Raw genomic sequence first — 24,807 nt, 5'->3', positions numbered from 1 at the left:
GGGGGGGTCCTTGTGCACGGCATGAGGGGGGGGGGGGCGATGCACGGGGAGGTGGCGCACGAGGGGTGCTCCAGTCCCGGTGCACGAGGATCCAGCGTTGCACGAGGAGCTGATGTTGCACGAGGAGCAGCACTGATCCTGGTGCACGAGGACCTGGTGTTGCACGAGGCCTCCCCGTCCTGGTGCACGAGGAGCTGGTGTTGCACGAGGCCTCCCCAGTCCTGGTGCACAAGGAGCTGGTGTTGCACGAGGCTTCCCCAGTCCTGGTGCACAAGGAGCTGGTGTTGCACGACGAGCAGCACTGATCCTGGTGCACGAGGACCTGACGTTGCACGAGGAGCTGCTGTTGCACGAGGCCTCCCCAGTCCCTGTGCACAAGGAGCCAGCGTTGCACGAGGATCCAGCGTTGCACGAGGAGCCGGCTGGCGTTGCATGAGGAACAGCACTGGTCCTGGTGCACGAGGACCTGGTGTTGCACGAGGAGCAGGCATTGAACAAGGAGCTGCTCCAGTCCTGGTGCACGAGGACCTGATGTTGCACGAGGCCTCCCCAGTCCCTGTGCACGAGGAGCCGGCCTTGCACGAGGATCCAGCGTTGCACGAGGAGCCGGCTGGCGTTGCACGAGGAGCAGCACTGGTCCTGGTGCACGAGGACCTGGTGTTGCACGAGGCCTCCCCAGTCCCGGTGCACGAGGACCCGGCGTTGCACAAGGAGCTGCCGCCGGTGCACGAGGAGCCCCCCCCTTGCATGAGGAGCCGCCGCTGTCGCACGAGGCCCCCCCTCCCCGCAGCCCCCTTTGCACGAGGACGTTGCACAAGAGCCTCCTGGTGCACGAGGGGGGGGCTGGAGGTGGTGACGTGGGGGGGGGGGTGAGGAAGGGGGAGGATGAGTGGGGATGGGGATGGGGGGGGGGGACCCCGCTTCCCCGGGGGCCGCCGGGGGGCCACCGCCATCTGCTGAGGTTTTGGGGGGGGGGGAGGAGAATTTTGGGGAGGGGGCTTCAGAGACTTCAGGGATTTTTTGGGGGAGGGTGGGGGGGTGCGGGCGGGGGTCCGGCGGCCCCCGGGGCGGGGGCTAGTGCTCAGCAGCGGGGGCGCGCAGCTCGCCGTTGGCCGTGATCGGGGGTGGCGGGGGCGGAGGCGGGGGCCGCGCGGGGACCCCCCCGGCCCAGCTCACACCCGGGTCTGCTGCACCCACGGCGGAAAGCTGCCTCTCCTGCAAGGCACCGAGGGGGGCTTATTCACCCCCCCGCCCCCCAAAAAAAGCTCCCCCAAATGTCCCCCACACCCTCCCCGAGCGGACACCCCCACCCTGTGTCCGGTGTCCCCCCCCCCCTCCCCGCCACCACCCCAAAATTCTGGTCCCCCCCTCCCCAACCCCATCCTCCCCGTGGCACTCACCTGCGGCGGCTCCGCGGGACCCTCCGGTGGGTGGTGGGGTCACCCCCAACCCTCCCCCCAAATTTATGCCCCCCCCCTCCCCATATCCCCTCCAAAGACAGGACATGGCACAGGGACGCGAGTGTCACCCCCCCACCACCCCCCCCCCAAAAAAAAATAAAAGGGTGAGGTGAGATGGGGACACGAGACACGAGGATGGAGACGAGGTGGGTGACGGCGGGCGCCAGCGCTGGGGGGCGGGTGGGTGCCCCCCCCTTCCTCCCCCCTCCCCGACCCCAAAATAACCCCGCCACCCCCAGAGGGGACATGGGGACACCACCGGTGTCCCCTCCCCTGCCCCCTAAGGGGGGACGTGAGAGGGACAGGGACAGCCCAAAGCCATGTCCCCAGGGGTTCCCAGTGTCCCTAGGGGACATGGGGACGCTGGGGGGACATGGGGACACCCCAGCTCCATGTCCCCAAGGGTCCCCAGTGTCCCTAGGGGACATGGGGACGCTGGGGGGACATGGGGACACCCCAGCTCCATGTCCCTAGGGGACATGGGGACACAGGGGGACAGAGACACCCCAGCTTCATGTCCCCAAGGGTCCCTTGGGGGACATGGGGACACCCCAGATCTGTGTCCCCTGGGGGGACAAAGGACTCCAGGAGGGGACAAGGACACCCCAGTGGCATGTCCTAGCCATGACACGGGAGGGACAGGGACGCCCTGGATCGATGTCACGGAGGGGACAAAAGGGACGTGGGGGACACCCCTGATCCGCGTCCTCTGGGACGGATCGGGACGAGGGAGGGGACACGGCCCTGCAGTGACACAGCGGGGACATGGGGACACCCCGGGTCCATGTCCCCAGGGGTTCCCCAGTGTCCCCAGGGGACGTGGAGACACGAGAGGGACACGGGGACGTGAGAGGGACATGGGGACACCTGGCTCCATGTCCCTGGGGGGTTCCCATGGGGACATGGGAAGGACATGGGGACACGCCAGCCTCATGTCCCTTAGTGGCTTGTGGGGACACGGAGACGCACGAGGGACATGGGGACAGCAGGACCCATGTCCCCAAGGGTCCCCCCAGTGTCCTTTGGGGGACAAGAGGACACGGGAGGGACATGGGGACATCGTGGATCCATGTCCCCAGGGGTTCCCAGTGTCCAGAGGACATGGGGACACCCTGGATCCATGTCCCCAAGGGGTTCCCAGTGTCCCTAGGGGACATGGGGACACAAGGATGACATGGGGACATCCTGGATATGAGTCCACAAGGGGTTCCCAGTGTCCCCAGGGGACATGGGGACACAAAAGGGACATGGGGACACATGTCCCCAGGGGTTCCCAGTGTCCAGAGGACATGGGGACACCTCTGAATCATGTCCCCAAGGGTCCCTGGTGTCCCCTGGAGGACGAGGGGACACAAGAGGGACATGGGGACACCCTGGATCCGTGTTCCCAAAGGTTCCCCAGTGTCCCTGGGGGACATGGGGACACCCCTGAATCATGTCCCCAAGGGTCCCTGGTGTCCCCTGGAGGACGAGGGGACACAAGAGAGACATGGGGACACCCTGGATCCGTGTCCCCAAGGGGTTCCCAGTGTCCCTGGGGGACATGGGGACACAAGAGGGACATGGGGACACCCTGAATCCGTGTCCCCAAAGGGTCCCCAGTGTCCCTGGGGGACATGGGGACACAAAAGGGACATGGGGACACATGTCCCCAGGGGTTCCCAGTGTCCAGAGGACATGGGGACACCTCTGAATCATGTCCCCAAGGGTCCCTGGTGTCCCCTGGAGGACGAGGGGACACAAGAGAGACATGGGGACACCCTGGATCCATGTCCCCAAGGGGTTCCCAGTGTCCCTGGGGGACATGGGGACACAAGAGGGACATGGGGACACCCTGAATCCGTGTCCCCAAAGGGTCCCCAGTGTCCCTGGGGGACATGGGGACACGAGGAGGACATGGGGACACATGTCCCCAGGGGTTCCCAGTGTCCAGAGGACATGGGGACACCCCTGAATCATGTCCTCAAGGGTCCCCAGTGTCCCCTGGAGGACGAGGGGACACAAGAGGGACATGGGGACACCCTGGATCCGTGTTCCCAAAGGTTCCCCAGTGTCCCTGGGTGACATGGGGACACCTCTGAATCATGTCCCCAAGGGTCCCCGGTGTCCCCTGGGGACATGGGGACACAAGGAGGACATGGGGACACCCTGGATCTGTGTCCCCAAGGGGTTCCCAGTGTCCCCAGGGGACATGGGGACACAAAAGGGACATGGGGACACATGTCCCCAGGGGTTCCCAGTGTCCAGAGGACATGGGGACACCTCTGAATCATGTCCCCAAGGGTCCCTGGTGTCCCCTGGAGGACGAGGGGACACAAGAGAGACATGGGGACACCCTGGATCCGTGTCCCCAAGGGGTTCCCAGTGTCCCTGGGGGACATGGGGACACGAGGAGGACATGGGGACACATGTCCCCAGGGGTTCCCAGTGTCCAGAGGACATGGGGACACCCCTGAATCATGTCCCCAAGGGTCCCCAGTGTCCCCTGGAGGACGAGGGGACACAAGAGGGACATGGGGACACCCTGGATCCGTGTCCCCAAGGGGTTCCCAGTGTCCCTGGGGGACACAAGGACACAAGGGTGACACCAGGGATACCCCAGATCCACCTCCCTACAGGTTCCCAGTGTCCAGGGGACACCGGGGGGGTAGGGGGGGGGCGTGGGGACACCCCCACCCCATGTCCCCAAGGGACACGGGGACACCTCAGCTCCGTCCCTACAATCCCTCAGCGTCCCTGGGGGACACGGGTGGGGGGGGGCAATGGGGACACCCAAAGGTCCCCTGGGGCAGCGGGACACTACCTACAGGTGGGGGGGGGACGGGGGGGGACGGGGATGGGGACAAGGACCCACCTGGCGTGTCACCGGAGGCCGAGGGTCCCGTGACAAAGGCAGGGCTGGCCCGCGCTACCTGACGGACAGCTAGGACGAAGAGAGACATGGGGGGGTCAGGGCCACCGGGGGGGGGTGAGGGGACACGCTCGTCCCCGTGGGAATCTGGGGGGGCAAAGGGGGACGGGGAGGGTGGCACCGGGGGCTTGGGGACACGCCGTGTCCCGGTGGTGGCCTTGGCGGTGGCCCTACACTGGGGGTCCCCAACCCAAGGAGGGGGCCCGGCACCGGCTCCATCACCTGGGGGGGGGGGGGGGGGGGGCAAGGTGGCCTTGGGGACACGTTGGTGGCCTTGGGGACACGTTGGTGGCCCTGTCCCTAAGTCAGCTCGGGGGGGGCGGGGAGGGGACGCTGTGGGTCTGTGTCCCCCCCCCCCAGCTTCGTGTCCCTCTGGTGTCCCCCCCTGGGGTTGCCCTGTCCCCCCCCCCCCCGGGGTGGCTCTGTCCCCGTGTCCCCCCCCCAGGGGTGACCGTGTCCCCCTAGGGGGTGGCCCTGTCCCCCGGGGGGGGTCACTTTGTCACTTTGGGGGTGGTGGTGTACCCCCAGCAGGGGCTCTGTCCCCTGTGTCCCACCCTGGAGGTGGCCCTGTCCCCCCCCCCCCCCCTTAACCCCCCCCTCAGGGGTGACAGTGTCCCCGTGGGGGTGGCCCTGTCCCCCCCAGGGGTGGCGGTGTGCCCCCCCCCGTGGTCCCTATGTCCCCCCAGGGGTGACCCCATAACCCCCCCCCCCTGCCATGGGTGCCCATAACCCCCCCAGAGGTCCCCAGAGCCCCCAAATCCCCCCCCCAGGGCTTCCAATCCCCCCCCCCAGGATGCCAATACCCCCCCATGGGGGTTAACAACCCCCCAAGGGTGCCCACAGACCCCCCCCAGATGCCCCCAAATCCCCCCAGGGAGTCCCAACCCCCCCATAAATGCCCATAGCCCCCCACAGATACCCCCACAACCCCCCCATAAATACCCCCAGGCCCCATAAATGCCCATACACACCCACAGCCCCCCCCGATGCCCATACCCCCCCCATAAACAACACCCCCATATAGATATATACCCCCCCATAAATGCCCATACCCCCCATAAACCCCTCCCCTATATAAATACCCCCCCATAAATGCCCCCAGCCCCCAATAACCCCAATATATACACATACACCCCCCAAAAACGCCCCCAATAACCCCCCCATATATATATTTACCCCCATTAATGCCCCCAGCCCCCAATAACCCCCCATATATACATATACACCCCCCAAAAATGCCCCCAATAACCCCCCCATATATATATTTACCCCCAATAAAGCCCCCAGCCCCCGATATCCCCCCATATCTACATATACACCCCCCAAAAATTCTCCCAACAACCCCCCCAGATATAAACACCCCCCAATAACGCCCCCAGCCCCCAATAACCCCCCCCCCATAAATCTCCCCCAACACCCCCCCCAACCCCCCATCCCCAACCCCCCCAACCCCCATCTCCCTCTCCCCATCCCCCCTTTCCCCATAGGGCTCCCCATCCCTTCCCCTTGCCCCCCCTGCCCCCCAACCCCCCCGGGGGGGGCTGCCCCCCCCCAGCGCGGCGGTGGGATGGCCGTGGGCACACGGAGCAGAGCAATGACATTGTAATTTCCACCTGAGCGTCGAGCAGCCGCCGCCGGCCCTCGGGGGGGTCGTGGGCGCCCAAGTGATCCCTGCGCAGCTCCTGCTCCACCAGCATCAGCCTGCGGGGCCAGGCTTCACCGGGGTCACGCTGCCACCCCCTTTCCCCCCCCCCCCCCCCCAAAAAAAAAAAAACAAAAAAAAAAACAAAAAACAAACAAACAAAAAAAAAAAAAACAACGGGGGGGGAAACGCGCGCGTCCCCACCCGCCCCCCCCCCCCCCCCCACCAAGCACACAGACAAACGCCCACCGACCCCCCCCCCCAAAAAAAAACAACCGGGGGGGGGGGACAGAATGAATGGGGATATGGGGGGGTACCCCAAGGGATGGGGACACCCCCCCGGGGATAAACGCTAGGGACATGGGGACACCCCGGTGACATGCTGCCATCCCCCAGGGACACCCCTGGGGACAAAGCCTAGGGTCATGGGGACACCCTGGTGACATGCTGCCGCCCCCCAAGGGAGGGTGACATCCCTGGGGACAGACCCTAGGGATGTGGGGACACCCGGTGACATTCTGCCACCCCCCAGGGACACCCTTGGGGACAAACCCTAGGGACTTGGGGACACCCCAGTGACATGCCACCTCACCCAAGGGAGGGTGACACCCTTGGGGACAGACCCTAGGGATGTGGGGACACCCCGGTGACATACTGCCACCCGCCAGGGACACCCCTGGGGACAAACCCTAGGGACTTGGGGACACCCCGGTGACACGCTGCCACCCCCCAATGGAGGGTGACACCCCTGGGGACAGACCCTAGGGACATGGGGACACCCCGGTGACACGCTGCCACCCCCCAGGGACACCCCTGCAGCAGGGTCACGTTGCCACCTGTCCCAGGGGCATGCGGGGACATCCCAGGGACACCCCAGGGAAGCCTTGGGGACATGCAGGGGACAGGGTGGGGACAATCCCAGGACGCAGAGGAACACCCTGGGGCCATGCTGCCACCCGCCCTGGGGACACCCTGGGGACAGGGACCCGGCCCATGGGGAGGGGACACCAGGGGACTATGAGCCACCAAGCACCGGGACCTCCTCATGTCCCCCCCACACTTCTGTCCCCATGCACGTCCCATGTCCCCCCCATCCCTGTCCCCATCCTGTCACCCCTTGTCCTGGTGGCCCTCCGGACCTCGTGTCCCCAGCCCCCTCCTTGTCCTGGTGTGTCCCCACAGAGCTCCCTGTCCCCCCATGTCCCCATGTCCCCATATCCCTCTGTCACCTATATCCTGTCCCTGTGTCCCCCTATGTCCCCATATGCTCCACGTCCCTTTGTGTCCCCCTGTGTCCCCATGTCTGTGTCCCTCTGTGTCCCTTGTGTTGTTCTTTGTCCCCAAGTCCATCTACGTGCCCCGTGTCCCAATGTCCCCCATGTCCCTCTGTGTCCCCCTACGTCCCCGTATGTTCCACATCCTTCTGTGCCCTCATGTTCCTCTATGTCCCACTTGTCCCCATATGTTCCATGTCCCTCTTTGTCCCCCATGTCCCACTGTGTCCCTCATGTCCCCATATGTTCCATGTCCCTCTACATCCCCCATGTTCCTTTATGTCCTCCATGTCCCTCTCTGTCCCCCTGTGTCCCCATATGTTCCATGTTCCTCTACATCCCCCATGTCCCCCTATGTTCTATGTCCCTCTGTGTCCCCCATGTCCCTCTATGCCACCCCGTGTCCCTATATGCTCCACGTCCATCTATGTCCCCCATGTCCCTCTATGTCCCCATATGTTCCACATCCATCTATGCTCCTCATGTCCCTACATTCCATGTCCCTCAATGACCCCGTGTGTCCCCATATGTTCCATGTCCCTCTATGTCCCCCACGTCCCGCTCTGTCCCCATATGTTCCATGTCCCTCTACATCCCCCATGTCCCCCTCTGTCCCCATATGTTCCATGTCCCTCTACATCCCCCATGTCCCCCTCTGTCCCCATATGTTCCATGTCCATCTATGTTCCCCATGTCCCACATGTCCCCATATGTTCCATGTCCCTCTACGCCCCCCATGTCCCTCTGTGTCCCCCATGTCCCACTACGTCCCCATATGTTCCATGTCCATCTATGCTCCTCATGTCCCCACGTTCCATGTCCCTCTCTGCCCCCCTGTGTCCCCATATCTTACATGTCCTTCTACATCCCCATGTCCCCCTATGTTCTGTCCCTCTGTACCCCATGTCCCTCTGCATCCCCCATGTCCCCCTATGTCCCCATATGCTCCGTGTCCTACACCCCCCTATCCCCCAACACCCCCCTATACCCATCCATCCCCCACCCCCCTTACGCCCCCCTCCCATATCCCCAAGCCCTCTCTATCCCTCTCCATCCCCCACACCCCAACGACTCCCCGAAATCTCCCCCTGCCCCCCCCCGGCCGGGTCCCTCCCTCACCTGCCGATGATGCTCTTGATCTGCGAGTCCTTCTCGGCCTGCTGCTGCCGCAGGCGCTTCTCGCTCTGCTCCAGGCGGTGCTGGTACTGCAGCAGGATGCGGCTCGTCTGCTCCTCCTGCGACACCAGGCGCCGCTCGTACTCCTCCAGCTTGCGGTTGGACATGTGCAGCCGCTCCTTCAGCGAGTGGATCTCCTCCTCGTACTCCTTCACCTGCCACAGCGCACACTGCAGGGCGCCTGGGGCCCCCCCCCGCCGCCGCCACCACACCCAGGAACCCCCCCCACCAGAAGCAAGACCCGGGAGCCTGGGTCAAACCCGTGGGGATGGTTGGGGCAACTCTGTGGGGACAGCTGGTCAACCCGGTAGACACTTGGGTCAACCCCATGGGGACGCCCGGGTCAACCCCATGGAGACTCTTGGGTCAACCCCATGGGGACACATGGACGCCTGGTCAACCTCATGGGGACACCCGGGTCAACCCCATAAAGATGCTTGGGTCAACTCCACGGGGACGTATGGACACCTGGTCAACCCCCTGGGGACTCTGGGTCAACACCATGGGGACTCTGGGTCAACCCCATGGGGATGCCTAGGTCAACCCCCTGAAGATTCTTGGGTCAACCCCATGGTGACACATGGACGCCTTGGTCAACCCCATGGGGACACCTGGGTCAACCCCATGGAGGTGCTTGGGTCAACCCCACAGGGACATATGGACACCTGGTCAACCCCCTGAAGATTTTTGGGTCAACCCCATGGGGACACCTAGGTCAACCCAATGGTGATGCTTGGGTCAACCCCATGAGGACATATGGACACCTGGGTCAATCCCATGGGGATGCTTGGGTCGACCCCATGGGGAAACCTTGGGTCAACCCCATGGTGATGCATGGATGCCTGGTCAACCCCATGGGGACACCCGGGTCAACCCCATGGAGACTCTTGGGTCAACCCCGAGGACATATGGACGCCTGGTCAACCCCCTGGGGACTCTTTGGGTCAACACCATGGGGACACCTAGGTTAACCCCATGGGGATGCTTGGGTCAACCCCATGAAGATGCTTGGGTCAACCCCACGGGGACATATGGACACCTGGTCAACCCCCTGGGGACTCTTTGGGTCAACCCCATGGGGACTCTTGGGTCAGCCCCCTGAGGACTCTTGGGTCAACCCCATGGGGACACATGGACGCCTGGGTCAACCCCATGGGGACACCCGGGTCAACCCCATGGAGGTGCTTGGGTCAACCCCACAGGGACATATGGACACCTGGTCAACCCCCTGAGGATTCTTGGGTCAACCCCATGGGGACGCCCGGGTCAACCCCCTGAGGATTCTTGGGTCAACCCCATGGGGACACCCAGGTCAACACCACGAAGATGCTTGGGCAACCCCACAGGGACATATGGACACCTGGTCAACCCCCTGAGGATTTTTGGGTCAACCCCATGGGGACACCTAGGTCAACCCAATGGTGATGCTTGGGTCAACCCCACGAGGACATATGGACACCTGGGTCAATCCCATGGGGATGCTTGGGTCGACCCCATGGGGGACACCTGGGTCAACCCCATGGAGACTCTTGGGTCAACCCCCTGAGGACATATGGACGCCTGGTCAACCCCCTGGGGACTCTGGGTCAACACCATGGGGACACCTAGGTCAACCCCATGGGGATGCTTGGGTCAACCCCATGAGGACATACGGACACCTGGGTGAACCCCATGGAGATATATGGACACCTGGGTCAATCCCATGGGGATGCTTGGGTCAATCCCATGGGGACACCTTGGGTCAACCCCATGGTGATGCATGGATGCCTGGTCAACCCCATGGGGACACCTGGGTCAACCTCACGGGGACACCTTGGGTCCTCAGGACCCCTGCCACCCTAAATGCTGAACCCCTATGCCCCCACATCACCCTAAAAACCCAGACACCCGCATGCCCAGAACCTGGCTCCATCAAGGTCACCTCCTACAACCCAGCTCACCCTAAACCCCAAACTCTTGGATCCCTGGGACCTGCCTCACCCTAAAACCCAACCCCCCCATGTCACCCCCCCCAGGACCTGCTGCTGGGTCCCGCGGGTGGCCCTACCCGGTCCAGCCGGCTCTCGTCCATGGACTTGGAGTACTCCTTGAGCTTGTACTCCTCGCGCTCGATGTGGGAGCTCTCGATGTCGGCCGAGAGGTGCGGCATGTTGGACACCCAGGCCACCGTGCGCTCGGCCGCCGGCATCACTGGGTTCAGCGTCGACGGCGTCTGTGAGGCCTGGGGGGGGAGCACAAACGGGATGGGACCCCCCCACCCGGTGTCCCCATCCCCACCATGTCCCCATGTCCACCCCATGTCCCCCATCACCCCCGTATTTCCACGCCCCTGTCTTATATCCCCCACGTCCCTCATCCCATGTCCCCATCATGCCCCCCATGTCCCAGTATCCCTCCCTGTCCCTATATCACCCCCATCCCAGTTGTCTCCCATGTCCACATTACGTCCTCCCTGTTCCCCCATGTCCCCCTTATGTCCTCCCTGTTCCCCCATGTCCCTATGTCCCCCATATCCCAATGTCCCCCATGTCCCCATCATTTCCTTCATGTTCTTATGTTCCCCATAACCCCATGTCCCAGCTGTCCCCCATGTCCTCTTGCCCCCAATGCCCCCACCATGTCCTCCATGTCCCTATGTCCCCCATGTCCCAGCTGTCCCCCATGTCCCCATGCCCCCACCATGCCTCTATGTCCCCCAGAACCCCATGTCCTGGCTGTTCCCAATGTTCCCACACCCCCTATATCCCCCATGTCCCCACGCCTCCCATGTCCCCATGACCCAACCATGTCCTCCATAGCCCCATGTCCCAGCTGTCCCCTATGTCCCCATGCCCCCCCATGTCCCCAACGCCCCTATGTCCCCCAAAGCCCCATGTCCCAGCTGTCCCCCATTCCCCCATATCCCCACACCCCCCATATGTCGCCCCCCCGTCCCCACCTGCTTGGTGACCGGTGGCTTCATCCCAGCCACCGATGCCTCCTTGGCCAGGGAGGGCTGCCGGGACCGGGGGGGCCCGTAGGTGGGCTCGGGGGACGCCAGCAGGTTCCCGCTGGCTGGCCGTGGTTTGGAGGGCACCCCCAGGGCCGCCGGCCCCTGCCCCCCACCCTTCCCTGCCCGGGCTCCCCGGGGGGTGGGTGGCGGGGGGGCCCCGATGGTGATTTGGGGGGGGGCCAGGCTGTCCTGCAGGGAGAGCTGCCGCCGGCTGAAGTCCCCCCCTGGCCGGGCGAACTCGTCGCTATAGCTGTGGCTGTGGGTGATGTGCTTGGGGGGGGGTGCAGCCAGCTCCTCGCTCTTGCTGTACCCGTGCAAGGGGGGGGCGAAGGGCCCCTCGCTCCCCCCACCTGTCTCGGGACGCAGGGGGCCGTCGGCTGCCAGGTGGAAGAGGGGGTTCTGGAAAGAGAGGGGCACCCGCAGCTGCGGCCCCCCAGGTTCTGGCACCCCTAAACGGGGGGGAGCCAAGCTGGAGGCGCTGCCCTGGGAGAGGCGACCTGGACGAAGCCCCCCGCCACCCCCTGGGGCTGGACCCCCGGCGGCGGCCAGCAGCTCGGCGGGCAGGCTGGGGACGCTGTCCACGCGGCCATCCTGGAGGTCCAGCATGGAGACGCTCTTGCCCACCCCCAGAGCTCGCCCCCCCTCCGGCTCCGTCAGGTCCGAGCTGCTGGTGCAGTAAGCGGGCGAGGAGCGGGCGAGGGGGGGGCGGCTCAGCACCAGCACCTCCGGCGGCCCCTTCTCCTGCGGCGGGGAGGGCAGGCGTGGCACCTCCATGGAGCTGGGGAGGGGGCAAAGGGAAGGGTTGGGAGGGGACAACCGCCGGGGGGGTCCCCAAGGAGGGTGAGACGGAGAGGAGGGATGGAGCTGGGTCCGCTTGGGGTGGGGACACACCCCAGGGATGGCCCAGATGGGGGTCTTCAGGTGGTGCCCATCCCTTCTCCATCCCCGTCCCATCCCCACCCCATCTCCATCCTCGTCCCGGTCCCATCTCCATCCCATCCACATTTCTACTTCATCCCTGTCTCCAGCCCCAGCCCCATCTCCAGCCCCTTCTCATCCCCATCCCACCCTATTCCATCTCGATCCCCATCCCATCCCCATTTCTATCTCATCCCTATCTCCATCTCCATCCCTGTTCTCATCCCCAACCCTTTCTATCCCATCCCCAGCTCCAGCTCCATCTCATTTTATTCCATTCCCATCCTATCCCCATCCCCACCCCCAATCCCATCTCCATCCCCATCCCCAATCCCATCTCCAGCTCCATCCATTTCTATCCCATGTCCAACCCCATTTCGGTCCCCATTCTCATCCCATCTTCACCCCAAACCTCAACTCTATCTCTATCCCCAACCTTAACTCCATCTCTACCCCAACCCATCCCATCCCCATCTCCATTTTCATCCCATCCCATCCCATCCCATCCCATCCCATCCCATCCCATCCCATCCCATCCCATCCCATCCCATCCCATCCCATCCCATCTCCATTTTCATCCCATCCCCATCTGCATCCCATCCCATCCCATCCCCATCTCCATCCCATCCCATCCCATCCCATCCCATCCCATCCCCATCTCCATCCCATCCCATCCCCATTTCCACCCCACCCCACCCCATCACCCACCTGTTAAGGCCCCGCACCATGTAGGACTGGAGGTCAACAGAGCTGTGGGGACAGACAACAGGTGATGACGGGGACCCCCACGGTGGGGCAGGAGGTGGGGACACCCATGGGGAAGTGGGGGGACACAGAGGGGCCTCTTGGGGGTCCCCACCTGTTGAGGTCACGGACGAGGTAGGGCTGGAGGTCGGCCGAGGGTCCCCGCAGCACCAGCCCCTTGGGGGGCAGCCGTTCCCCCTGGCTCGGCTGCCGCTGCAGGTGGGGGTTGCGCAGGGCCACGCTGATGTCCGTCAGCAGCCGGGGCAGTGGGCCCAGCTTCAGCAGGGCCTCCTGGGAAGGAAGTCGTCCGTGACTCCCCCTTTTTCCCCCAAATCCCACCCCCCAGAATCCCAATGACCTCCTCCCCAGGAGGGCATGGGTTGACGGGACCCCCAGTGACCTCCCTTTGGGGGACACGCAAGGGAATGAGACCCCAAAAGAGGTCCTTGGGGAACGTGGGGTGGTAGGACCCCAAAATGACTCCCTAAAGGGGGGCACAGGAACCCACCATGGCCCCTGAGGGTTGCACGGGTGGTTGGGACCCCAAAATGTCCTCCCAGTGGTAGCCAGATGTCCAAGACCCCAGAACATCCCACAGGGTGGACCAAGGCACCTAGGTCCCCGATGACCACCCAGGAGAAGACCAAGGCACCCAGGACCCCGATGAGCACCCAGGAGAGCACCCAGATGTCCCGGGTACCTTGCTGAGCTGGGACATGACCTCCCAAAGGAGGGCGTGCAGGGTGGAGAGCTCGCGGCCCAGGTCGATGTAGCCCTCGAAGCTGGTGCTGTTGGTGAGGGTGTCCAGGTTGGAGATCTCGTAGAGGAACTGCTGCATGCTGGTCCACTCCAGCTCCAGGAATTCGTTCATGAAGGCCATGTACTCCTCCTTGCTGCCAAACCTGCGGGCGGGTGCTCAGAGGGGTCTCCACTCTCCCCACCACCAGCTGGCCCCACCGCTGGCCCCGTGTGCTGCTCTCTGTCCCTTCTGTCCCTCTGGCTTCTAGTCGTCTGGTCATAAAGCCACGTCTGACCTTCATCCAGCTCCTCTTCCATTTGTTCTCCATCCATCTGCAAACTCTTCCCTCCGTCTTCCATCCATCTTTCTTCCACCCAACCCATCCATAAGTCTTTTCCATCCATCCATCCATCCATCCATCCATCCATCCATCCATCCATCCATCCATCCATCCATCATCATCCCCATCTGTCCATCTCCCCTCCATCCACCACCTCACTCATCTTCCATGTATCAGCCATCAACTCGTCCGTCTTCTCATCCATTCATCCAATAACTCATCCATCTTCATTCTATCTATTCATCTCCATCAAATCATCCATCTTCTGCCTGTTCATCTTCTATACTCATCCATCTTCTCATCCATTCACCCAATAACTCGTCCATCTGCATCATTTCTGTCCATTTTCTGTACACCAACTCATCCATCTTCTCTCCATCATCCCTCAGCTCACCCATCCATCTTATCTCCATCTGCCTGGCTTCCCTCCATCCAACTCACCCATCTTATCTCTATTTGTCTTCCAACTCCATCCAACTCATCCATCCATCTACCAAAACTCTCATCTACCTTCCAGTCATTATCCATCAACCGGTCCTTCCATATTCCGTCCATTTACCCATCTTCTGTGCATCCCGCTCATCCATCCATCCATCCATCCACACATCCATCCATCCATCCATCCATCCATCCATCCATCCATCCATCCATCCACACATCCATCCATCCATCCATCCATCCATCCATCCATCCACACATCCATCCATCCTTCCATCCATCCATCCTTCCATCCTTCCTTCCTTCCATCCTTCCATCCATCCATCCATCCATCCATCCATCCATCCATCCATCCATCCATCCATCCATCCACACATCCACCCATCCATCCATCCTTCCATCCATCCTTCCATCCATCCATCCATCCATCCATCCATCCATCCATCCATCCATCCATCCATCCACACATCCATCCATCCTTCTATCCATCCATCCATCCATCCTTCCTTCCTTCCTTCCATCCATCCATCCTTCCATCCATCCATCCATCCATCCATCCATCCATCCATCCATCCATCCATCCATCCATCCACACATCCACCCATCCATCCATCCTTCCATCCATCCATCCATCCTTCCATCCTTCCATCCATCCTTCCATCCTTCCATCCATCCATCCTTCCATCCATCCATCCATCCATCCTTCCATCCTTCCATCCTTCCATCCATCCACCCATCCATCCACCCATCCATCCTTCCATCCTTCCATCCATCCTTCCATCCTTCCATCCTTCCATCCATCCTTCCATCCTTCCATCCTTCCATCCATCCATCCATCCATCCTTCCATCCTTCCATCCATCCTTCCATCCTTCCATCCTTCCATCCTTCCATCCTTCCATCCATCCTTCCATCCTTCCATCCTTCCATCCATCCATCCATCCATCCTTCCATCCATCCTTCCATCCTTCCATCCTTCCATCCTTCCATCCATCCTTCCATCCTTCCATCCTTCCATCCATCCATCCTTCCATCCTTCCATCCATCCTTCCATCCTTCCATCCTTCCATCCTTCCATCCACCCAGCACCTCACCCATCCATTTTCCCTTTGTCTACCTACCACACCATCCACCCGCAGACCTTCAGATCCACCTTCCCTCCATTCTCCACCCATCCGACCACTCTTGCCCACCACCACCCCTCTTTTTCGCCCCCCCCCGGCTTCTCACTTGGTGAAGTTGGCCAGGTTCTGGATGACCTTGGCGATGAGGGTGAGGGTACGGGCAGTCTGCTCGTCAGGGTACTCCTGCATGAGGCCGAAGAGGCTGGGGGACATCACGGCGGGGCAAAGGAACCGCAGGAAGAGCGAGGCGCTGATCAGCCGGTCGGCGATGTCCTCGCGGCCCCGCTCAGCGCACCGCAGCCGCCACGAGGCAAAGACCTCCTTCAGCTCCCGTGGGAACACGCTGGGGAGGGACACGGTCAGGATCCCGCGGTGGGGACACCAGGGGATGTCCCCAGCCCCGAGGACTCACCAGTGCGAGTTGACCACCTTGCAGAGGGCGAGCTCGCAGCACATGCGGAGGTTGGCCTGGTGGTCGGCCAAGGTGGAGGCCGAGCACTTCATGGGGTCAACCTCACAGTTCTCCTCCGATTCGTACAGCGCCCGGATGAACTCGCCTGTGGGGGGACGGGGACAAGAGCAGGGATCACCCCAATGTCCTACAGCCAGGCCACCCCGCTGGGGACATGGCCCCGAGAAGGGACAACTTGGGCATCCCACAGCCAGAGCACCCCGATGTGGATATGGCCATGGGGAAGGACCACCATGCCCCTAAAGGAGGGACCACCCAACCTTTCCATGACCCTGACAGTGGGGGGACAGCTGCGAGAAGGAACCACCAAACCATCCCATGGCCATGCCAACAGGCCACAGATAGACACAAGAAGGAACCTCCAAACCATCCCATGGCCATGCCAATGAGGACACTTCTACGAGCAGGGACCAGGGACCACCCAACCATCCCATGGCCAGGCCACTGCAGTGGGGACACGGCTACGGCACAGGACCATCCAACCATCCCCTGGTCATGCCAGTAGTGTCATGGCCATGTATGGGGACAACTCACCGTCCCACCGCCAGGCCAGTGGGGCCCTGCCTGCAACAAGGACCCCAAGCACTGGTGGGGCTCACCAATGGCATCCTTGAGGTATTTCTGGCCGATGAGTTTCAGGTACTCCTCTATGGCTTTCGTGGCGAGGGTGTTTTCCCGGAAGATCAGGTGCTCCCGGTCCATGAAGCGATCCACCTCCGTCATGGCCATGTCCGACAGGAAGTCCTGCCCATGGCCGTCAGGGCAGCCCAGCGCCCACCAGCGCCCAGCCCACCCTCCCCGCATGTTTGTGTCCCACCTCCATCTTCTGCCCCGCCAGCCAGCCCTCCGTTCTCCATCTCTCTGTCCTTTGTCCATCCTTCTGTCCCCTATTCAACTGCCATCCATCCATCCATCCATCCATCCATCTGCTGCCCATCCATCTTTCCTGTCCTCCATCTCTCATCCATCTGTACTCCACCTGTGCTCCGTCCATCCTCCATAAGCCCATCCATCCTTGCTTCATCTGTCCTGTATTCATCCCTCTCTCCATCCTTCTTCTGTCCATCCATCCTCCATCCATTCATCCATCCTCCACATGCCTGTCCTCCATTCACCCTCCAGCTGTTCTCCATCCATAATCATTTTCCCTCATCTGTCCATCCTTTGCCATCCCTCCTCCCTCCATCTTCCATGCGTATGCTCCATCCATCCATCCATCCATCCATCCATCCATCCATCCATCCATCCATCCACCCACCCACCCACCCACCCACCCACCCCTCCATCCATCAGTCCTCCACACATCTGTCCTCTATCCATCCTCCATCCATCTCCCTATGCCTGCCCTCCATCCCTCCATCCATCCCTCCATCCATCCCTCCATCCATCCATCCATCCATCCCTCCATCCCTCCATCCCTCCCTCCCTCCATCCCTCCATCCATCCATCCCTCCATCCATCCATCCATCCCTCCATCCATCCATCCCTCCATCCATCCCTCCATCCATCCATCCATCCATCCATCCATCCATCCATCCATCCATCCATCCACCCACCCACCCCTCCATCCATCAGTCCTCCACACATCTGTCCTCTATCCATCCTCCATCCATCTCCCTATGCCTGCCCTCCATCCATCCCTCCATCCCTCCATCCCTCCATCCATTCATCCCTCCATCCCTCCCTCCCTCCCTCCCTCCCTCCCTCCCTCCCTCCCTCCATCCATCCATCCATCCATCCATCCATCCATCCATCCATCCATCCATCCATCCATCCATCCATCCCTCCTCCCTCCTTCCCTCCCTCCATCCATCCGCCCATCCATCTCTCCATCCCTCCCTCCCTCCTCCACCCACCCATCACCACTCCCCCACCCCTCCTCCATCCATTCTCCACCCCTCCCTCCGTCCCCCCACCCCACCTTAGCTTTGCCGGTGCTCTGCAGGATGTGCACCAGCGCGCAGGCCACCTCCTCCTTGCTCTTGACGCTGAGCACGGGCTCGAGCACGGCGCAGAGCATCCGGTAGTTGTTGGTGACGTACTCGGCGAACTCCTTGTAGAGTTCCATCGGGAGGATGCTCATGGTCTGGAAGCGGCTCTTGACGCGCAGGGCCGGGCAGCCGGCCTTGCTCTTGCTGCCGCTGGGCTGGCTGAGGGGGTACCACTGCTCGGCGAAGTGCCGCCCGGTGACGCTGGCGATGGGGATGCTCACCATCCCCACGTAGTTGCTCTTGTCCTTCTTGCGCTTCTTGTCGGTGTCCTTGTAGAGGTGCAGGCGGATGGTGCGGACGGCCGGCAGGTTGTTGAACTCGAAGTGCTCGCCCCAGAAGACGTTGTCGGTGCGCGCCTTGCTGGTGGTGCGGGCGTAGAGCATGTCGTCCAGGCACAGCTCGCAGTAGTAGCGCTTCTTGGGGGGCAGGTCCCGCGCCTCGATCACCCAGAGCTTCAGCACGTTGTCCACCCGCCGGCTGTTGTCCTGGGGGGGGGAAGGGGGAGGGACAGCGGGGATGAGGACAGCTGGGTGTGGGGTATGGGGTCACCAGGTGACCACCCTCATCTCCACCCGATGGCCAGCTCCACCAGTGACCGTCTGCACCCCCGCTAGGTGACCAGATCCATCCCGGCCAGGTGACCATCCCCATCGCCACCAGTTGACCAGCTCCATTCCCACCAGTTGGCCATCCCCACCAGGTGACCCTCTCCAGCCTCACTTGTTGGCCATTCCCACCAGTTGACCATCTGAAGCCCCACCAGTTGACCATACCAACCAGTTGACCACCCCCATCTCCACCAGTGACCATCACCACCAGTCGACCACCCCCATCCCTACCAGTTGACCATCTCCAGCCCCCCTTGTCAACCAGCCTCACCACTTGACCATCTCCATCTCCACCAGTTGACCACCCCCATCTCCACCAGTAACCAGCCCCACCAATTGACCACCCCCATCCCTACCAGTTGACCATCTCCATCTCCACCAGTTGACCACCCCCAGCCCCACCAGTGACTATCATCACCAGTTGACCACCCCCATCCCTACCAGCTGACCACCCCCATCCCCACCAGCTGACCACCCCCACAGAGGAGGTCGACCACCCCACCTTGTTGGGCTTCACAGCCCTCTGCAGGTTCTCGATCCATTTATCCCGCTCAGCAGCCGAGCGGCACGCGAAGCACTTGGTCCCCGAGGCGGTGGTGACCTGCGGGAAGGCGAAGGGACGGTGACAACAATGTGGGGGCCACCAGCGCGGGGACACCTCGGGGGGGCTTGGGGGGGGGTCAACCTTACCTCGAAGCAGAACTCCTGCCCCAGGATGCTGCTGTGGACCGCCTTGATGATGGAGTCCTCGTCCAGGTTGAGCTCCAGCGCCTCGGCCGCGCTGCTGGGGCTCAGCAGCGACTCGTGCGAGTGCGACTCCTTGAAGCTCTGCATCAACCGGGCCCTGCGGGGACGCGGCGGGGGGGACGCTCGGGGTGGGGGACGCGGTTTGGGGTAGGGGAGTTTGGTGGGGGAAGGGGGGGGGGACGGCGGATTTTGGGGTAAGGGGGGAGGCGGTGGCGGCGGTGGTGGTGGGAGGGGGTTGGGGGTTTTGGGGTGGGGTTGGGGTCGGGGGTGCCCGGGGTTGGTGGTGGCAGTGTGTATGGGGGGGGGGTGGCATGCGAGTGGGGGGGTGGGGGGGTGGCGGTGGCGGCGGTGGGGGGGGGGTACCTGGGGCATCCGCGCGGGACCTGGGGGCGCGTCCGCGGCGTCGGGACGGACAGAGAGAGACAGAGTCAGGGCTTGGGGAGGGGGGGGGATATGGGGAGGGAGGGAGGGGGACATGACGGTGGGAGCCCCCCCACCCTCTCCGTGGGCATCCGGGGAGCCCCCCACCCCCCTCCCGAAGGGGACGGGGGACTCCCCAAATGGATGCGGGACTCCCCAAAAAGGGGAAGGGGGTGGAGGGGCGGGGGGAAACCCAGGCACGTATCACCCCAAAATTGTCCTGTGTGTGTCCCCCCCCCCTCCGGCACGGTGCAGCTGGCGCAGGTGAGCCGCCCCCGGGTGCTAAATTTATCCCCGGGGCTGCGTAAGCAGCGGCCTCGCCACGTCCCCACGTCCCCGCGGCCGCCGTCACCGTCACCGTCACCGTGTCACCGGCACCGAGCGCACGCGGGGGCGGCGCGGATAAAAATACCCCGGCGAGAGGCAGCCCCCCACCACCACCACCAGCACCGGCACCGACACCACCGCGAAAAAAATGAAAAAATTTAAAAAAAAATCAAAAAAAAAAATCACTCGGATCGCCCGGTGCAGGGGATAGGGGAGCCCCCAGGGTGTCCCCATGGGGATGAGGGTAAGGGGTGTCCTCTGTGGGGCAAGGGGACAGGGGACATCCCCTATGGGGACAGGGGATATCACTTATGGGGACAGGGACATCCTCTATGGGGTGAGGGGACAGGGGACATCCCTTATGGGGTGAGGGACATCCCCTATGGGGCAAGGGGACAGGGGACATCCCCTATGGGGACAGGGGATATCACTTATGGGGACAGGGACATCCTCTATGGGGTGAGGGGACAGGGGACATCCCTTATGGGGCGAGGGACATCCCCTATGGGGCAAGGGGACAGGGGACATCCCCTGTGGGGACAGGGACATCCTCTATGGGGTGAGGGGACAGGGACATCCCTTATGGGGACATGAGACATCCCCTATGAGGTGAGGGGACAGGGGACATCCCTTATGGGGACAGGGGACATCCCCTATGGGGACATCCCTTATGGGGACAGAGACATCCTCTATGGGGCAAGGGGACAGGAGACATCCCCTATGGGGAAAGGGGACAGGGGACATCCCCTCTGGGACAGGGGACACCCCCCACCAAGGGGGACCAGCCCCGGGGATGAGGGATGCCATCGGCAGCAGGGGACAAGGGACGTCCCCCTTGGGGACCACCCGGCAGGATAGGGACGAGAGATCCCCCCCGGGGACAAAGGGACACCCCAGGGGACAAAGGGACACCCCTGGGGACAAAGGGACACCACTGGGGACAAGGCAACCCACCTCTGGGCACCCAGGGCCAGGAGCCCCCACCTCCTGGCCGTCATCTCCCTGGGGACAAGGGACATCCCTGGGGGGAGGGGGGAATCACCGCCAGCCCCCCCTCTCCCCGGGGCTGTACCCCATGGGTGGCGGTGACGCCGGTGACGGTGACGGTGACACCGGGCTCGGTGCCAGGCCGGATCCTGCGCCCGGCTCCCACCCACCGGCTCCGGGCTATAAACGGCACCGGCACCGCCTGCCACCTGCCTGGCCACCCAGTCCCCAAAGTGTCCCCAAAGAGGAGGGGACGGGGTAGGGAGATCCGCCCCATGAAGGGACAACGGGGACAACGGGGACGTGCCCTGGGTGGGGGCGTTGGGGACACCGGGGATCTGCCCCACACGGGGATTTTGGGGACACTGGGGACCACCCCACATGGGGATGTTGGGGACATTGGGGACATGGGGACCTGCCCCACATGGGGACGTTGGGGACACTGGGGACATTAGGGACGTGCCCCACATGGGGACCTTGGGGACACTGGAGACATTAGGGATGTGTCCCACATGGGGACCTTGGGGACATTGGGGACACTGGGGACGTGCCCCACATGGGGACCTTGGGGACATTGGGGACGTTAGAGACATTGGGGACCTGCCCCACATGGGGACCTTGGGGACATTGAGGACGTTGGGGACATTAGGGACGTGCCCCACAGGGGGACGTTGGGGACCCTGTGGCGGGGTTGTCCCCGTGCCCAGCAGGACACCCGGACCTGTCCCCTCCCCGCAGAGCCTGGGGACACTCGGCGCAGAGCTGTCCCCATGCCACCAGGGGAGCGGGGCTTGTCCCCTGGTTTGGGGACACTGGGGGAGAACCGGGCTGTCCCTACACCCACCGTGGTGCCACCCGGGGACCAAAAGTGTCCCCATCCCAGGGCTGTCCCCAAACATCCCCACTGCCACCTGCACAGTGCCACCGTCCCCACGTTGTCCCCAAACCAGGACAGGAACATCCCAGGGGGGTGGTGACATCCCCAGAGGGGTGACATCCCAGGGGGGTGGTGACATCCCGGGGGGGGTGACAGCCCAGGGAGGTGACATCCCAAAGAGGTGACATCCTGGGGGGGTGACAACCCAATGAGGTGACATCCTAGGGGGGGTGACATCCTGGGGGAATGACATCCCAGGAGTGGGGAGGGGGCTATGGTGTCCCTGGGGGGGGGCTGTGGCATCCCTGGGAGTGTCTGTGGTGTCCCCAGGGGGGGGATGCTGGTGTCTGGGGGGGGGGGTGTTGGTGTCCCCAGGGGGGTCGTGGTGTCCCCAAGGGGGGGGAGTTGATCTCCCTGGGGGGGGGAATTGGTGTCCCAGGGGGGCTGTTGGTGACCCCAAGGGGGGGTGTTGGTGTCCCAGGGGGGCTGTTGGTGACCCCAAGGGGGGGGTGTTGGTGTCCTGGGGGGGATTGTAGGTGTCCCCCAAGGGGGGTGTTGGTGTCCTGGGGGGGGGTTGGTGACCCCAAGGGGGGTGTTGGTGTCCTGGGGGGGGTGTTGGTGACCCCAAGGGGGGTGTTGGTGTCCTGGGGGGGGGGTTGGTGTCCCCAGGGGGGGTGTTGGTGTCCCAGGAGGGGATGACGGTGACCCCAAGGGCAGGATGTCATTGTCCCGGAGGGGATGCGCGGGTGTCCCGGGGAGGGAGTTGGGGGGGGGGGGGGGGGATGCTGCTGTCCCCGGGGGTCTGCCGGTGTCCCCCGGGGGGGTGTCCCCGCGGTGTCCCCCCACCTGTCGTGGTCGGCGCTGCGGAAGCGGGGCAGGATCTGCCGGAAGCTGCTGGTGCGGTCGAGCTTGGGCTGGCTCTTGGTGCGCTTGATGGAGCTCTTCAGGCGGCGGCTCAGGAAGCCTTGCTGGGGTACAGGCGGCTGAGGGCGCGCGGGGGGCACGGGGGGCACCGGGGGGGCACCGGGGGGGCACCGGGGGGGGGGTACCGGGGGGATGGGGAGCCGGGGGAACGGGGGTGTGAGGATGGGAAACTGGGGGGACGGGGAGGTGGTGGGAAACCGGGGGGACAGGCGGGTAACCATGGGGATGTGATGGGTCACCATGGCAACAGGCGTGTAACCATGGGGACATGGATGTGCACGGATCGGTCACCATGGTAACAGGCGTGTAACTGGTGACATGGATGGGTAACCATGGTAACAGGCATGTAACCATGGTAACATGGATGTGCACGGATCGGTCACCATGGTAACAGGCGTGTAACTGTGGTGATGTGATGGGTAACCATGGTAACAGGCGTGTAACTATGGTGACATTGATGGGTAACCATGGTAACAGGCGTGTAACCATGGTAACATGGATGTGCACGGATCGGTCACCATGGTAACAGGCGTGTAACCATGGGGACATGGATGTGCATGGACGGGTAACCATGGTAACAAGCGTGTAACCATGGTAACATGGATGTGCACGGATCGGTCACCATGGTAACAGGCGTGTAACTGTGGTGATGTGATGGGTAACCATGGTAACAGGCGTGTAACTATGGTGACATGGATGGGTAACTATGGTAACAGGCGTGTAACCATGGTAACATGGATGTGCACGGATGGGTAACCATGGTAACAGGCGTGTAATCACGGTGACATGCATGGGTAACCATAGTAACAGGCGTGTAGCCATGGTGACATTGATGGGTAACCATGGTAACAGGCGTGTGGCCGTGGTGCCATGCCTGTAACGCTGGGTAACCATGGCGATGTGGCTGCGTAACCATGGCAACATGGATGGAAAGGCGGGGTGACGGGGGTGACAGGCGTGTAACCGTGGTGATAGCGTGTGTAACCATGGCAACGGGTGGAAAGCTGGGTAACCGTGGCGACATGGATGTGCACGAATGGGTAACCACGGTAACAGGCGCGTAACCATGGCGACATGGATGTAATGACTGGGTAACCATGGCAACATGGATGTGCATGGATGGGTAACCATGGCAACACGCGTGTGCACAGCAGTGCCGGCGGTAAGAAGGCTGCTGGGTAACCATGGCAACACGGATGTGCACGGATGGGTAACCATGGCAACAGGCGTGTAACCACGGCAACACGGATGTGCCGGGTACCCACGGCAACGTGCTGGGGTAACCATGGCGACGGGGTGATGGTAACCACGGCAACAGGCATGTGCTTGACGAGGGCAACGCGTGTGCGGGAGGAGCGTAACCATGGCAACGCGGGGCTGCGGTAACCACGGCGACAGGCGTGTGCGGGGCGGGGGAACCACGGCGACGGCGTACAGCCCGGGTAACCACGGCAACGGGAGCGGGTCACCACGGCGACACACGTGTGGGGGACACAACAACCACGGTGACACGGTAACCATAGCAACAGGCGTGTTCGGGACGGGGTAACCATAGCAACAGGCGTGTTCGGGACGGGGTAACCACGGCGACACGTGCTAAGGATGGGGTAGCCACGGCAACAGGCGTGTGCAGGATGCGGTAACCATGGTAACAGGCGTGCTCAGGAGGACAGGGAAGCAACATACATGTTCAGGGT

The 24,807-nt window shown here is 62.9% G+C and overlaps 1 protein-coding gene across 9 annotated transcripts; it reads right to left on the bottom strand.

Moving 5' to 3' along the window:
* Nucleotides 1-938: 938 nt before the first annotated feature.
* On the bottom strand, nucleotides 939-23,627 carry SYNGAP1 (synaptic Ras GTPase activating protein 1). Of its 9 annotated transcripts, none has more exons than XM_068665142.1 (17): nucleotides 23,033-23,166; nucleotides 19,939-19,958; nucleotides 19,519-19,672; nucleotides 19,331-19,429; nucleotides 18,151-18,705; nucleotides 16,829-16,973; nucleotides 16,170-16,314; nucleotides 15,864-16,100; nucleotides 13,818-14,019; nucleotides 13,233-13,408; nucleotides 13,082-13,123; nucleotides 11,402-12,233; nucleotides 10,511-10,684; nucleotides 8,407-8,618; nucleotides 5,985-6,085; nucleotides 4,315-4,383; nucleotides 942-1,215 (listed from the first exon to the last, which is right to left on the bottom strand). In XM_068665142.1, exons 3-17 carry the CDS (start codon nucleotides 19,660-19,662, stop codon nucleotides 1,082-1,084), a joined length of 3,267 nt encoding a protein of 1,088 aa, XP_068521243.1. In that variant the 5' UTR covers nucleotides 19,663-19,672; nucleotides 19,939-19,958; nucleotides 23,033-23,166; the 3' UTR covers nucleotides 942-1,081. The 9 variants fall into 9 exon arrangements, 8 of the variants coding, with proteins under 8 accessions (XP_068521238.1, XP_068521237.1, XP_068521242.1 ...); XM_068665143.1 differs by lacking the exon at nucleotides 23,033-23,166 and adding an exon at nucleotides 21,277-21,483; XM_068665137.1 differs by lacking the exon at nucleotides 19,939-19,958 and having other exon boundaries at nucleotides 939-1,215; nucleotides 8,407-8,612; nucleotides 23,033-23,627.
* Nucleotides 23,628-24,807: the final 1,180 nt, after the last annotated feature.

Source organism: Anas acuta, chromosome W (genome assembly GCF_963932015.1).
Source record: "Anas acuta chromosome W, bAnaAcu1.1, whole genome shotgun sequence".
Taxonomy (NCBI): Eukaryota; Metazoa; Chordata; class Aves; order Anseriformes; family Anatidae; genus Anas; species Anas acuta.
Note: the sequence above shows the minus strand (reverse complement) of the source record. Positions and strands in the feature narration are given on the sequence as shown.